Source organism: Ptiloglossa arizonensis, chromosome 4, assembly GCF_051014685.1.
Source record: "Ptiloglossa arizonensis isolate GNS036 chromosome 4, iyPtiAriz1_principal, whole genome shotgun sequence".
In the NCBI taxonomy this organism is placed as follows: Eukaryota; Metazoa; Arthropoda; class Insecta; order Hymenoptera; family Colletidae; genus Ptiloglossa; species Ptiloglossa arizonensis.
The window spans coordinates 22,344,645-22,360,765 of record NC_135051.1 but is presented as its reverse complement, the minus strand read 5'-3'; the positions used below and the strand labels follow the sequence as shown (position 1 = coordinate 22,360,765).

General features: G+C 49.6%; 1 protein-coding gene across 2 annotated transcripts in view; it reads left to right on the top strand.

Moving 5' to 3' along the window:
• The first annotated feature begins 6,634 nt into the window (after positions 1 to 6,634).
• Grh (grainy head) overlaps positions 6,635 to 16,121 on the top strand; it is a 191,546-nt gene continuing 182,059 nt past the window's right edge. For both annotated transcript variants that reach the window (XM_076310207.1, XM_076310208.1), the window contains exons 1-2: positions 6,635 to 7,918; positions 12,811 to 13,129. In XM_076310207.1, the coding sequence (XP_076166322.1) occupies positions 13,067 to 13,129 (63 nt within the window). In that variant the 5' untranslated portion in view covers positions 6,635 to 7,918; positions 12,811 to 13,066. The remainder of the gene's footprint in view (positions 7,919 to 12,810; positions 13,130 to 16,121) is intronic.

Below are 16,121 nucleotides of genomic sequence, written 5' to 3'. Positions count from 1 at the left end.
AACCGTTACTCATTAACACATTAAGCACCAGAATAAATTGCTCTTGGGGGGGGGGGGGGCGTCTTTCCACCACTGCTTGAGAATTTTCCACATTGAAGAGTTCTGAGAAAAATAGTATACATAACCAATAAATTTTCATCTCGTTAACAAATCTTTGTCTCCGTAAATAATCGAACAGTGCCCCAAATATTCCAACGACCCCTTAAACAAATAACCCGAGCGAAATTGTTTAAAAAAATTCCATCTCTCCTACCCGTGCCTACGCCTAAAAATCACTTCCAACTCTGTTTACCCACGGGTGCACAAATAACGGCCGGTAAAAGCGAGAAAATTCATAGCGAAGGAGCAACGATTTATGCAAATCATCGGGCATCGTAAATTCGTACCCGAGGTAGGAAGCAAAAAAAAAAAAGAAAAAGAGAGAGAGAAAGACGCACTATGGTTCCGAGAAAAAGAATCGCTAATCCCACTTCGCGAGTCCCCCGAGCGTTAACAATGGCTCTTTTCTTTCGTCGGGTGGTGGCTCGTTGTAAAATCCTTTTTAGCACTTCTCTCTCTCGTCGTACGACGGATTGTTTCACTCCCCCTCCCGCTCCACGTCTGTCTTCGTCACGTTGGTAAAGTGTAGTGGGAGGAAGGGGGGGGGGGGATTCTCTTGCTCGTTCGTAAGTGGGTTCTGTTTACTTTCAAAACGCGGGCAAGAGCCGGGTGACCGGTCTTTCATCGAACAGGTAGCCTATGATGTATTGTGCCTGTACGCGTGAATAGATGCAACATTGACGTCCTCTCTCTGAATGAAACGCCGCGAACCGGTCGAGTCTCGGCCATTATACGGGGCACACGAGCGCGTTTAAAACCGGGGGGCTCCGTGATGACTTCGACGACGACGACGCCGACGAGGATGACGACAGGGAACCGAATCTTCTTCCAAGAGCATCGCCAACCGTAGCGCCACGTGATGAAAACTCTCTCTCTGGCTCGCATAATTACCGAACCGTGTTACACGCTCTCGTTTTTGCTCGAGTAATGACGACATAATAGAATTTTTAATCGAAACCGGGGACGACCGTAAAAAAGTTGAAGGCGAGCAATCAACTGACAACTCATCCGGGAGGAGTGATTAAAATCTTTCGTACTGATTTACGTTCGGTGGGTACGAAGCATTAAAACAGGATGTTTGTTACGAATGGAGGACAAGATGGCAATGTGGAACTCTGATAAATTAGGACACCCTAAGTGGAGTGGATATTTGACTGTGTTTTATTTAGGAAGGTCTAATTTGACGATATTCGATATCGCGATTCAATTCAAGGGATTATAATTTACCAGGGTTCGATGTTGGGTTGATTTTTTTCTTCTGGGGGGTTCAATTTAAAATTCTTTAATGTTCGAGTGATTTTAGGGGGTTCCAATTGAACGGAGTTTGATGTTGGATTTATTTTATTTAGGGGGTTCCAATTTAAAACAGAGTTTAGTATTAGAGTGATTCTACTTAGGGGGCAGGGGGGGGGTCTAGTTCAAAACGATGTGATATTGAATTTATTTTATTTAGAGAGTTCCAAATTAACGATATTCAATATTAGATTTATTCTTCTTGAGTGGACCCAATTTAAGGGAGTTCCATATTAGATTGATCCATATTAGGTTACTACAAAGTTTGGTACTCAACACCAAACATCCTCCACTTGCCTTTACCCTTGCCTTAGTGTCCTTAGAGACAAAGTAACACGTTACATTACGTATCACACATTTTCAGCAATTAATAAAATTTTGTCTTTTCTCCGATACTACAAATAGGTATACTTTACCGAGTCTCCGAGTGTGTTTCCTCCCAATATAACCTCGAAAGACGCGCGCCAAGTTTCCCAAGCGAAAATGCAATTTTTTTCCAGGCACGAAGGAACTCGACACCGCGATCGAACGATAAGGCGAATAACGAAACTTGAGAGAGATTTTCGCGGCTCGGTGGCCAATGACAAATGGCCTTCCGGTCGCGGAGGACGCGTCTTTCACCGATAATAACTTGTCGCCGAGCGTTCAGAAGGATGCGCGCAATTACGCGCGACACGACCTACGACAGAGTTGACCATGGACGTTTCTACTGAAACCGTCCCAGTGATGTATCTCTCATGGGGTATTCGTTCGTCGTCCAAATAAAATAAACACCGCGGAATCGCGGCTCGACGGGACAAACGATTTTGTAGACGTCCGTTCGACTAATTCGCTCTCTCCACGGCCGGTGATGGCGGCTATACTTCTTCCCGGTGTTTCCGCGAACTTTACCGTTCGACGTGATGAATCGTAGAAACACGATTGATCGCGATGGAAACCCGTCGCGATATACACTATCAGACAAAAGTTTGGCTAGATCTATTTATATGTGAAATACTTTTTAATTTTCACTAGGAACGTAATAGGTGTGTTTTATTACCCTTTGTTTAGATAGAAAAAATTATAGAAGTAAATTGTAATAGTTGTAATATCTTCTATAGAAATGTTGTACATTACTAAATGTTCCATTCGTCAAAATAACTACTTTTTTCTTGATTAATATTTTACATAATTTGGCCATTCTCCAAACTAATTTTAGCTACGAATGTTCCTCCTGGCAATAGTAAAATTACACAAACAATATGTAAGAATTGAAATGTAGGGAAAAGTGTGGAATACAAATGCTGTTGATGTACCCAAATTTTTGGCCGGCACTGTATATGGAAATCTATTTTCAGTATCAGCGAACGGAAGATACAAAATCGTGAACTCCGAATAATGTAATCCATTCAGGATGTACGATGGTGGGGATGTTTTTTTCTTTTTTGGTCTCGAGTACCGGTGGATTCCAACCAAACTCCGGATGTAATCGCGAGCTAACCTTAAAGCGTTCTTCCGTTAGCTGTACACATCCAATCTTTGAATAAAAAATATCCTGATCGCTACGATGAGGGAACTGATGCAGCAACGTGAGATTTAATTATAGAAAAATAACCAGTACATTGAGAAGACCTAACAGGGTCAAAAGAGACCCGAGGAACTCGCCACAGTTAACTTCAGATAGTTGAAGTTCGATTGTTCATTGCGGAATATCTCGGTTTATACCTCTAATTTTTATCCGAGTGTAGAAGATTATTTTTTAATCGATGTTACAATTTTTATTCGAATACAAAGTCTCATTAACAAGGTGATCTTACCGTGAAAAATTAAAATGAAACTATTTTTTGCCCTTTAACGAACGCTCCTAGACCAGCCCCCTCTCCTTATTTTAGAATTAATAATTTGCACGGTATGAAACGTAAAAAATTCTCCGTGTCTCTAAACAAACTTTGCCCCGTACGTTTACAACCGAATGGGTTCCCATCGCCGTGAAAAAGGTTCGACGAACCGTTCCCCCGCAAGCCCCCCTTTCCCCCCAATTAACAATACGACGCGTAAACGTTCCCCTGATCCGTTCTCGCTGCTCCTCGTACCTCTCGACGTCGATTTCTAAGCACCGAAAAACCCGAAAAAAGATCATCCGTTTCGACCGGTAAGAGAGTCAAGGTCGACGAAAAAGAAGCATCCCCCCGCCCTCGGGCCCGCCCCACCACCGCGCCGCGAAAACGTCGACGGTTTCTCCTCCCCCTTCTCCCGCGATCCGCCCACGCGGTTGCGTGCAACCACCCACGCGGCAGCGGTGCGCCCGCGTAACGACCGCGACGACGATTCTCACGGGGGAGGGCGTGCGCGTATTCAAATTATACCGAGCCCCCCTCCCTGCCCTCTCTGTCGCATGTCGCGACGCCCGGATCCCCTAATTACTCCCCCTACTAAACACACCGCCCGGGTGGGTTACGGGAAAGTTGTGTATTCCTCTTGGTCGCCGCCCCCCGCCCCCTCCGCCGCGCGAGGAATAATTTCCGCTCGCGGACGCGCGAGCGCAACTCCAAAGAGTTTATATACGTCCGCGCGCGCAAAGGAACAGGGAGATCCCTTCTTGCGCAGGGTCGCATCTCGCGACCGTAGCCCGAGGCTGTCTTCTCTCGCTGGGTGCCCATTTTTCACGTGGTCTCCCTTCTCCCTTCGTCCGTGCCCCCCGCGTGCCCCCCTCTAACGTGCGTCCTCTTCCTCCTCGTCGTTTTTTCCTCTTTTAATTCCAACCTCTCCTTCTTCTCCTCCTTTTTCTCTTTTTAATCTCTCCCTTCGCAGGCCCAAGAGGACCAAACAGGGAGGGCAACCTGCGGGAACGAGACAGCGGGGATTCCAGCACGGCGAAGAGAGAGCAACACGGGGGCCAGGGGGGCAGGGAAGTGGGGAGTTGTTCGTCCTGGTCGCTCATTCTTCTCCTCTCGTTCCCTCTGACTGGTCGTCGGGGAGCTCACGCACTCTCGCGTTCCCTACCTCTGTGCCCACCTCCCCCGGGGGGGCCCCCCATCCTTCGTTCTTTCGATCCAGAGTCCGTCTCAGCCGCTCGGCAGCTCCGGCAGAAGCAGCAACGGCAGCCTTCGGTTCTACCTCGCCGGTCTGCGTGTCTATATACACTCCAGGCGCGCCTCGTGCAACGGAGGGAATCAATAGCACGCACGTGTGTACCTATATCGGTGCGCGCGGGCCCTTTTCGTCTTCGTTTTACGAACGCGTTTCCTCCTCGTCCCCACCGGAGGCATCTTCTTCTTCTTCTTCTTCTTCTGCTTCTTCTGCTTCCTCTGCTTCTTCTGCTTCTTCTGCTTCTTCTGCTTCTTCTGCTTCTTCTGCTTCTTCTGCTTCTTCTGCTTCTTCTGCTTCTTCTGCTTCTTCTGCTTCTTCTGCTTCTTCTGCTTCTTCTGCTTCTTCTGTTTCTTCTGCTTCTTGTGCATCTTCTGCTTCTTCTGCTTCTTCTGCTTCTTCTGCTTCTTCTGCTTCTTCTGCTTCTTCTGCTTCTTCTGCTTTCTCTGCTTCTTTTACTTCTTCTTCTTCTTCTTCTTCTAGGGGGTGTCCTTCTTTTTTCGAACACCGAGACGCTTCATACGAACGTCCGCGTGGAATCTTCCCCCTCTCCCACCGCTACCACTCCTCCTCCTCCTCCAGGGGGCTTCTGTCCTCGATAAAAAGCTCGATAAGAGAAGGTTGAGGCGACGTCTTCGCTCGCCCGTGTGTAACAAAGACGAAGACGAAGTGAAAGTCGAAAAGTTTCAAGGGAGGGCCGGTGGAGGGGGGTCCGATAAACGCGGATCGACAGAACCGTGGTCACACACGTGGCTCCCTACGTGGTTTCGTTCACCTTGGCGACCCCCGGGGTCGCGGACATCCCTGAGATATCTGGATATCCTTCTCAAGGTGGGAACAAAACGGTGCCCCTCTGCACCTACGCTTCAACAGGGGGGTCTCCCCCTCCCCTCGAAGAGGGAAATACGTCTCTTCGTCTCGGATCGAGAGGGAAACGAGGAGCGAAACGTCTCTCCGTCCGAGTACCAGGGAAATGAGAGGGGAAACGTCTCTCCACACGGTCGAGAGGGAAATGGGGGGGGGCATGGGAGAGAATTACGATAATCCACGTCGGTGTCCTCCTTCTACGACGTCGGTCGGCGTGCCCGAGGTATCCTTCTCAAGGTAGCGAGAGACGGAAAAGGAGAAAGCGCGGCCCGATCGATCGGGACGGAGAAGGACGGGGCAGGCAAACGATAATGGACCCGTGTGTGCCGCGGTTGTACCCCCGTCCTCGTTGCTCCCGCCACGGGGCCCCCAGGTATCCCTCTCAAGGTAGCGCGCGTTGGCGCAACGGAGCTGGGGAACGCTGCGCGTAAGAGAGACGCTCTCGGAGACACGATAATGCCGGGTGGCCGAGAGCCCAGGCGGCCCGGCCGCCTCGTCGATGACTCGATGCTCTGTTTGTATCCGTGCAGGTCGCCGTGACGCTCACCGTCTCGCTTCCACCGACGTACCTGTCCGGGTTTGGGTCCTTGTCCGGCGTTGGCTACCTGCGCGCCGGCCAGCCTGTCTCCCCGATTTCGTTTCTCGCTTGCACCGCGGGTAGCGTCCTTCTTTCGGGACTCCTCGTCTCACCTGTAGCCCGCTCCTGCCCAGGGAGACGCGGAGCGACGAGGAGGCACCTACGCGCGGAATGGCAACGGACCGGCGCGAGAGAGAGGGGGAAGACCGAGGAGCTATACGGGGCCCTCTCGCCACCTCCCCGCCAGGCTGAGTCCGCGCCGTGAGATTCTCGGTGGACCGGTAGTGGGAGGCGCGATGAGACAGCGTCACAGGCGGGACTGTGCATCGGAGAGAGACGAAGGGAGACGAACCGAACGAGAGAGAGGGGAGGAACGGCCGGTAAGCGCGAGCGAGACACCGAGAGAACGAGACTCGGAACGGGGAGGCGTCGTAGGGTGGCCAGGTAGAACCGAAGGAGAGACACCGTGGCGTGAGAGAGGGAGGGGGATGGATTCGGGAGCGAGGGAGGCAGACAAGGTAGGGCGACGAAAAACGAGCGCGCACGGAACGGAGAGAGGGACGAATGTACCGTCGCGGAGCGTGTGTGCGTCGGTGGAGAGAGAGAGAGACGCGGGAGAGGGGGGTGTCGGCGGAACACGGAGCCGAGAGCGGGATGCTGGGAGGCGGCGGCGACGGCGGCCATGTTGCCGTATCCCGAGAGAAGAGAGAACGATCCGAGAGAGCACCGTGAGGCTGCTTCGTTTGTTGCTTGCAGCGGCTGCCCAAACTTTGGGCGGTTTAATTCTACCTGTTGGGCCGCAACAGTTCGGGGTAGTGCATCGTTCCACCCTCGTCCAACCGGGGGTAAAACGCGGTAAACGATCGGGCGCGTCGCGGTGTCGCACGTCGGAGAGTGCCCGCGCGGAGAGGACTACGCGTAAAGAGAGTATCTCCCCACGGTGGTGGACGATGTCGTCGTCTACGTTGCCTTCGTTGTCGTCGTCGTCGTCGTCGTTGCCGTTGTCGTCGTGGTCGTCGTGGTCGTCGTGGTCCTCGTGGTCGTCGTGGTCGTGGTCCTCGTCGTGGTCCTCGTCGTCGTCGTCGCGGTCGTACTCGCCGCGGTGCGCGCGAGCGTGCGCGTGTTGTGCCTGAACACGCCGGTGTGCAAGTGGTGTAATCGCGGACAAGACGATCCGGTTTGGGGAAAACCGTTCCCTTGGCACGGTGATCACAGAGCTTGCTTCACCGAGAGGGGTGTGAACCGCGTAACGGGGGCTGGCGCGACCCGGAGGCTGGAAACCGCGAGGAGGAAAAATATAACTCCCCCCTCCCTTACAGAGAGGAGGATAATGAGGTGCGCGGAGTGATATTCGGTGGTGTTTTCGTACTCCCTGGTCCCCCCCGCCCCGCCCCTATCCACCCACCCCCTCCCCGGCCGGGTGTTCGCAGCGTCGAAACGGGTGGACTCGACGCAACGTTCGTGTAGGGGCCAACGGGGGATCCCTTGGAGCTGTATCGGTTTGATATCACGGGTGACCGAGAACCGGTGAGACACCCGTGAGACGGTGAAACAACGCGGAACAACGTGAACGTGAACGTGAACGTGAACGTGAACGTGAACCGAGACTCTCTCGCGCGGATCGCCGCGGTCCGCGGTCGATGGCGGTGACACTATCATCCGTTGAGATGTGATCCGGAACACAGGAGGGACGCTTAGTAGTTTGTAGTTGGCCCCCCTCCTTCCCCCCTTCGACGACCGTCGCCACCCCACCAACACCCCCTTCGACCTACCACCTACCGTTCTACCACCTTCTTCCACTTCTTTGGCACGTGTGTGTGCCCGTGTGTCTGTGTGTGAAGGCGCGGGCGCGCGCGCGCACCAGAGAGAACACGCACGCAGCAACGCACACACTCCTGAGCGTGTGCACGCACAGGATATACCTCCCGACCAGGGGCACACGCCGCCATCGGATGCGCCACAGATTACTTCTTCTTCCTCCGTTTACGCGCAAAACGCGACCAACCCCCGATACAAGTGAGTATACACGTATCTTGCGAGCGAGAACGAACGATTCCGCTCGGTGGACGCGCGAGGGTATTCGGAGCGGATGTTCGACCGTGGCTACCTGCGCGCGATGACGCACAGGTGACGCGCAGGTGACCAGCGCGATGGTAAACAACCCGCGGGACTGGAGATTCGGTTTTTCCGCGTCGACGGCTTCCACGGGATTCTCGGCGTTTACTTGAAAGCGGGCACAGGGAGATTATTTGCCATTTTGGTCGTGTTCGGGGTACCACGTACGATGGATAACGACGAAACTGGTCTCGCGATGAGATTCAATGTGTTTAGGTAGGGAGTCGACTACTATGGTTGACTTTGGTGCACATTGGAAGTTCAGGTGTTGGGGTGTTGCAGGTGGAACGTTGAATTTTATGGTCCGGGAGTTGTTGAAGTTGGTAGAGGCTTGTCAGGTGCGAGGTTATGATACGTAATTTTTCTACGTGAGTTTGAAATTGGACACAGGATATGTTAGAGACGACCGGAGAGACTCGAGCGCGTCCATTAACGAACAGAGTTGATTTGCTAAAGGCGTGTGTAGATAGGGAGCCACATGGGTTGTTCAGAAACCTCTATCTTGGACTATTAGTCACAGGGTTTCATTCAATTAGGTATATTTTATTGAGAACGCAAATCTTTTCGAGTAGATGCCAATTATGCCCCGAGCAATCGACGGAATATTGAGTTGGACAACAATTTCAAAGAGTATGAAACTTTTTTCATCGAGACATGCACATATCGTTAGATTATGTATACGCGCGGGCGACTAGCACAGAACGCGACTAGCACTAGCATCGCATAACGCTTAATAGATGTTGTGTGTTGAAAAATATAGACTGTCCAACCCAATACCTCCAGAGACTCTCGCATCCACCTGTCATGAAACTGATTAACACTTTTTCGAATTGGATCGCTCTTTGAAGAAGGAATTCGAGGGTGAAACTTCTTACTAAATCTTAACTTTAAGTTGAAAAAATGTCTCGAATTTTTTCCAAGTTCCTCCTCAGGTATTCTAACCTCAATTTTATCTACACAGAATTGAAAAGTCAAATTTTTCTCTACTCTAACCTTGATCTACACAGACTCTCCGGTTTCAAGATTCTCGAGTCTCTCGGATGCTGGACAATTCTTCGAAAGACCCAATGTGTCCACAGAGGGTTAAAGTCTCCCAACGTTTCACGCGCAATAACCTGATCCAATCTCTACTACCCCTCTAATGATACCTCCGGTTCCCCCCAGTTTATATAACGCGACGTCGAGGAACGACAGGCGTTTGAAGAACATTCTCGAACGGTCCGCGTCGTCCAGCCATCTCTCTCTCTCTCTCTCTCTCTCTCTCTCTCTCTCTCTCTCTCTCTCTCTCTCTCTCTCTCTCTCTTTCTCTCCTCTCTCTTTCCTCGTAGCCACAGAGACACGTGCTAATCGCTCTGCCCACGTAGTCTCGGGCACGGACCGAGGAATCTTTCCCACAACCGAAACTCGTCACTAATTCTCACTCCCGAAACACTGGACGGGAGAACATCGCCTCTGTGAAGCTATAGAACGTTTCAGGTAGTAAAAGAAGAGCGTCGTTGACCGGGGTCTGCTCTGGGTATTCAATCTCTCTCGTGTTCAGCCCACGAGACGAGTCTTCTAGCTCCACGAGACACCCAGAATTTTCCATAATGGCTCCACAAGACACCCAAACTCCCTCTTGTTCATTCCATCAGACACCTGAACTTCCTCATGTTGGCCTCACGAGACACCCAAACTTCCTCTTGTTCATTCCATGAGACACCTAAATTTCCTCATGTTGGCCTCACGAGACACTTAAAGTCTCCCGTGTTGAGTTCGAGAGACACCTAAACTTCCCCATGTTGGCTCCACGAGACACCTAAAGTCTCCCAAGTTGGCTCCTCGAGACATCCGAAGTCTCCCGTGTTGAGTTCGAGAGACACCTAAACATCTCCACGTTGGCTTCTCGAGACACCCATTGTCTCCCGTGTTGGGTTCGAGAGACACGTAAACTTCTCTATGTTGGCTCCACGAGACACTCAAACTCCCATGTACCGACACCACGAGACACCCAAAAGTCTCTCGTGTTTCGGCCCCACGAGACGATCTCGTACGTTGGCACCACGAGAGTCCGAAAGCTTCTCGTGTCGATACCACCAGACGTTGACAAGTCTCCGGTTCGCGAACCTCTTGACGTTCACTGTCGCAGCACTGATCGCGACTCCCTGACCCGGTCCACCCGCCAAACGATCAGGCAGCCGAGCACTCGCGGGGTCGGTTGTCGGCCGACGCGGCGGTCTCCTAACCGAGTCACCGTGCTCGAGGTAGATATTCGGGGCCCGATCATTCACTAAGACCTCCCTCTTTCGCGGGACCTGGTCGAGAGAGTCCTCCGTCTCCGGAGGCATCGTCCACTGACGCGAAGCGAGGGAGTACAGGTACTTGAAATACAAACGGACCCACGGAGGTGGGTCCAATCTGATGCAGGGTTCCCTTTGAGAATCAGGTTAGACCGGCCGAACCTGCTCCTCTGGCTTCTCGTCTCCGGTCCGCGGTTGTATACCGGCCTCGTGTACCTACTCCTTCTCCCCAGTCGCCCCAATCTCCTTCTTCCGCGTAGTAGGTAGGCACCTACCTACCTACCTACTTCCCGCCACCCTGGTTCATCCGAGTTTCTCTCTCCGCCACGGTGGTTGGGGGGCACCTCACGTGTTCCACCACGATCACCAAGGAGGACACCGCTCGGTCCCACGCGCCGATGGAAAACGCGAACCATCCAGATCCTACGGGTTCCTCTGGATACCCAGCTCCGTGTCTATTATTACACCTGTCTATCCATCAGCCGGTGGTCCGGCTGGAATTCCAGTTTTACGCGTCTCGCCCTCCCTCGACCTCACCAGGCCTAAGTCCCTGGTAGTAGGAGGAGACCGTGGCCAGGTTGAACGAGGGAACTGGTTTTCGCTAACTATCCACCTGGACGACGACGTTGGGCCCCCGAAGACGTAGAATTCGTTGTGTCCCCCGACTGGTTTTCGGGGGAGGGGTGGGGATCCACCAAGGGGGCCACCACGGCGCGCGCGTGATAACTGAATCGTCGAACCTGCTATTCTGGCCGGCCACCGCGTTCCTCACGGATCCGCGGGAGTGTATCGGGGTACCAACCAGCCGCCCCCTGAACCCCCTCGATGGCCTTCCCGATTCCACGGGGGCCGATCTCGTTCTTCCGACGTCAACCTGACTCGCAAAAATGCGGCTCCAAGGGGGCTTCCTGTTCGGTCGACTTCTTCGCGTATAGGCCGGTTCAACGGCTTCCACGCAGCATCGTTTAGGGTCCTGGAGCCACGGATATACTGTGTACACCCCTACCTGGTTTTCGTACCGGGGCTTTTCACTCTCGTCTCGTGCTGTCCGTGCGCGCGTCTTCGACGCCAGTTTATTACACGTGCCTATCAGCCAGCTCGCGACCGCGAAACCGTTTCCAGTTTGACGTGCTCGCCCGGTTGAAATGAATGGAACGACCAGCTGGTCCCCGCTGATCGCGCGTTGCGTCATCGAACCACGCGCTCCGTACCCTCTCCGCGATTAGCTCTTCGGTACTCCGGGGGTGGCAAAATATTTTTTTCCCGCGCTACTTACAACGGACGATCGAAGCTTTCGGTTGGTAGGCAAGAGGGTTTGGGGGGGGGGGGGGATGTAGACAAATTTTTGGGTGAACACTTTCGCGTCTCCGTGAGCGTTTTCACAGCGATAGGTGCATATTGATTTTGTGAGATGTTTCTGGGTGAACTTTCATGGATTTTTGAATACTTTGGGATCATTTTTATTGTAGATTTAGGTGTGTATTGGGGTATGATAAGATTAATCTTTTTATCGAAAATTTGAGAATGGAAGATTGAGTAGAGAAGGTTTAGAATGATTTTTAGCGCTGTGGTAGAACACAGTGTATAGTAGATTTAATATAATATTGCTATAGTCGTTATTTTGATGTTTTTTATAAGAGGAAGATATTTTAACAAGATTTTTGTTGCGTTAAGTATTTGATAGATTATTGCGTGGCTGTTACTACTCTCGAGAAATGTTTGTATTTTATAGTTATCGTCGAAAGTTTGAAGAAACGAATTTTATTTACAATATGGCCGCGTGATGTAGGTTCGCCACCCCTTGGGTGCATATTGAGCGCAGCGTGCACCATCGCGCTTTGAAACGCAGATTTCATTCACCGTCTCGCATAAATTTCATTAATCATTCGTCACCGCTCTACCTAGTTGTTGTTACAGAACTATCTTGCACTGTAATTACTTCGATAGCAGGATTTATGAGTTTACTTCCGAAACTGAATACGTAGCATGACTAGAAGGAAAATCCATTTGAAAATGTAAATTTTTGTCGACGCGTTATACACTCGAATAAAAACTTAAAAACAAGTTTATCGATTATTTCGACACTGTCTCTGTAAAATTAATTTTACCACCTCGGAATCACGGAAAACAGTAATTCAATATTTCTAACCAGAAAACCAAAAGTGTACAATTAACCAATTTACTAAATTGTGGAAAGCTACGTAAAATAAAATACTATTATAAAAAGGAAAAATAAAATTATCCAAATTTATTTGGTAGATGCGTTTCCTTCTAATGGTAGAGACGAAAATAAAATATTTAAAAAAACGCGGGAAGGAAACTTATTTACCAAATCAATTTCTCACCGATTCGATTTTTAATTCTCTCGGAACATTGTTACGATTATTGCACACGGCGTTACCAATGTGAATTGTTGTACACTGTGAAATACTGCGTCTCTCTGACATTTTGTCGCTTATCTTGCTCTTGTGGGAGTTCCTCTTTTTTCTTTGTCCGGTTTCGTTTGCTTCGCAGGTCCTCCGAAACCGCCTGCTCCTCTTCTTCCGTTAACGACGTGCCATACAACGCTCAGCCAGCCTGTGATACGCTACCCCATGCCTAGAACCGTTCGTTCCCGTAGACGTAGTAGAGAGTTAGTCGACCGCTAGAGACCCTGGACGAGATCGTCGCCAGGAGGGAGACGAAGAAGGGGCGCGACATTGAGACACCGCGGATCGTACAGGACGCCACGATACGACGAGGAAAGAGAACCGGAAGACAGCGCGGGAGAATGTCGACTTGCACCGACGAGGCCGACAACGCACCCCTGCACATGCAGGAGGCTCTGTCACCGGTTAGTTCTATTTTTGTAATTTTAAATACATTATACCCTGATGGTCGATGAAAAATAAAATTTATTTTTATTTCAATTGCAATATAATTCTTCTCTAAATAAATAAAATCGAGTTACTTCGAGGTGCATTTAATGTGCATGCATTCCTTCGTGTTTAGACACAAAGTTTGGGCCTCTATTTCTGAATTTTTTATTTTTGTGATATTAGATGGCACGATACCTTATAATCGATCAAAAATAAAATTTTTATTTTAATTTTTAATCATTCTAAATGGAGAAAAATTGAGTAACTTCGATAATTTTTACATTGTCGAACAACCACAACCTTCGTAAAGAATTCTGCAGAACCTGGAAACTCTTAATATATTCAATCACTCTTCTTCAATACTAATCATAATATTTTCAATCTTTTATAATATTGTTAATATTGTTAAGCAACCGCACCCTTTGTAAAAATTTTTCTAAAACCTCAAACTCGTAACGTATACAATCACTCGTTCGTCCTCTCCAAAACTTGATCTTCTTAACCTTATCTGCGAGTATACTCTACACGTCTATTTTGGTTAAATTTTCATCGCTGCAATACCTATCTTGGTAAAAGAACCCTCCGTACCCCTAAACATCTACCATTTTGTAAATCACGATCCCGGTTCTCGACATCCCGATACGTTCCATTGTCTTCGGAATCCTCGAAATACCGTCTTCGAGTCGCTCCTCCCGCTTCTCGAGTATCTATAACCGAGGTTAGTCTCGTTCCCCGAACAAAAGCGTGACGCGCGGGAATTCCAAAACCGATACTCGACGATGGTCCAACGGGGTGAATAAACGTGGCCAATCGGCGCAAATTAACCGCGTGGCAGCGTCGATGGTGCAGATGAGGATTAAAGAAGAAACGAAAAAAAAGAAAAAAGAACTTCCCCCTCCTCCTCCCTCCGAAAAAAAAAGGAACACATCTTTGTTCTTCGAATGGCTTTTCGCTCGCGGGCCGAAAGATTGACAGGCGATCCTCGATCTTTCGGTCCGGGCAGACTCGTCCATCACTCCGGAGCTTGGCGTCTCAGGGTCGTCCCAGAAGTTCCTTGCACACGTTGGAACAACGCGCGACCGGGCGATAATCTTACGGAGCCGCCATTCTCGTTATTTCGCGCAACGGGTGGTACAGGGCCCCGGGGGAGGGGGTTGGCTGAAAGAAAGAGAAACGGAGGAAGGTCAAACGATGACCCGCACGAAAATCGCCACGGCCGTGAGATATGATTGCATTCCGTGAATTGTCGAAATCGCTGGTAGGAGGGGGGCACGGAGGGGGCCACGAGGGGGGCGTGGAGACCACCGCGTCGTTAATCACGATCCCCTCGATTCCTGAAACCCGCCGACGACGATGTATTTATATTTATCCGAATCTACCGCGCGTAAGCGCATTAACGGGGGGGCCTCCTCTCGCCACCCCTCCCATTGTTCGACTTTTATCTGAGTTTCGTGGAATTCGACGATTTCGGACAGAACGACTTGTCCGGAGGATCAGGGGGCTTCTGGTTTTTTTTTTCTATCCAGGAGGAAGATTCATATTTAATTTTTTGTGATTATTCTCGATTGATTAGGGGGGTCGATAATGGCGCGATTGTAATATAGGAGTGGTAGAGTGCCTGGGTTATCGAATGGGATTTGTTGGTTCGTTTTTTGACGGTGAGGTTAGGGTTGTTATGTACGAGACAGGGATGGGAAAATTGATTGCTGCGGACGGTGCATTGGATGTTGTTTAACCGTGTTTGGGAGGGAGGGTTGAATTCTTCAATTTCTTCTTTAGAGCATCTTGTATAAGTAGAACACTAAAGAATATATTTTCTTTATTTATTATACACTTTTTGGAGTATCGTAAAAAATAATTCTACATCCAATGCCAAGATGACAAAATTTTCCCAAGTGGAAAACCGATGTTTTTCGAATAAAATAAAAATCAGTAGACCCACAAGTGTATTTTCACAAAAATTATCTTCCATTGAAAATACTACAGTAATACATATGTATATGACTCATACCTCAAGCGTTTCTCGATTAGAAAAAAATTCCACTACGCGTCAAATTCTCCGAGCTCCAAAACTCATAAATCTTCCAAACAAGAAACGTATTTTCGTGATTATTCTACGTCACATTTCGATTAAAATTCCCCGAAATGCAAAACTAATGCTAATCGAAGGAAAATAATGCAGAAATAACACTCTCGGGATTCCGTGACTCTTCGATCATTTTATCTCGTGTCTTGAGTAAAAACCATTCTTCGAGATGCAAAATCGAATTTTACGACACAGATAACATCGTAAACAAACCATCCAACTTTTGTAAATTAACAGACAATTCACCGTCCCCCTCCTCCTTATTTTTGAACGAATCCCGATAGTTTATCGCATCTGGGTGATACATGCGCGCGTATATACCTGTATCGTTCCCCGATGGCCACTCCTCGACTTCGAGAAGCCTGAAAAGATTTTTACTGTCACCTGGCCGCAGGTTTTTAACCTCACAATGGTATACCTGTCGCTGAAAAGTGAAACTCAGCCGGACGAAAGCCCGTTATTTGCGTGGCGCTGCTCCACAATGAGAAGTCCCAAGCAAGAGGTCCCCCCCCCCCCCCCCCCCCCAAGAATCTTATGGGGCCCAGGACGTTACGGCCAAATCCCCATGGAATTATTACAGTAGATTTTGCTGCCAAAGCCACTGTACCGGTCTTTCCAAAACGATGATATAATTTATGATAATACGACGCACCCCTTGGCTTTGTCTTTATTACCATCCAGAGTCTGACGGTCTCTGTAATTCATCTTAAGAAATTTTCGGAGGTTACAGTCCCGCGAGCACGCTCCCGAGGGAAACGGGATCGTTTCCTGGAAATTTTTATTCCGAGCGTACGTTTCTCGAGCTACCGAGACTGTTCGTTCTTACTTCGAGCGTTTCTTTGTGAATTTTTTCTCGAAACAATTGCGACGATAGTTCTTCG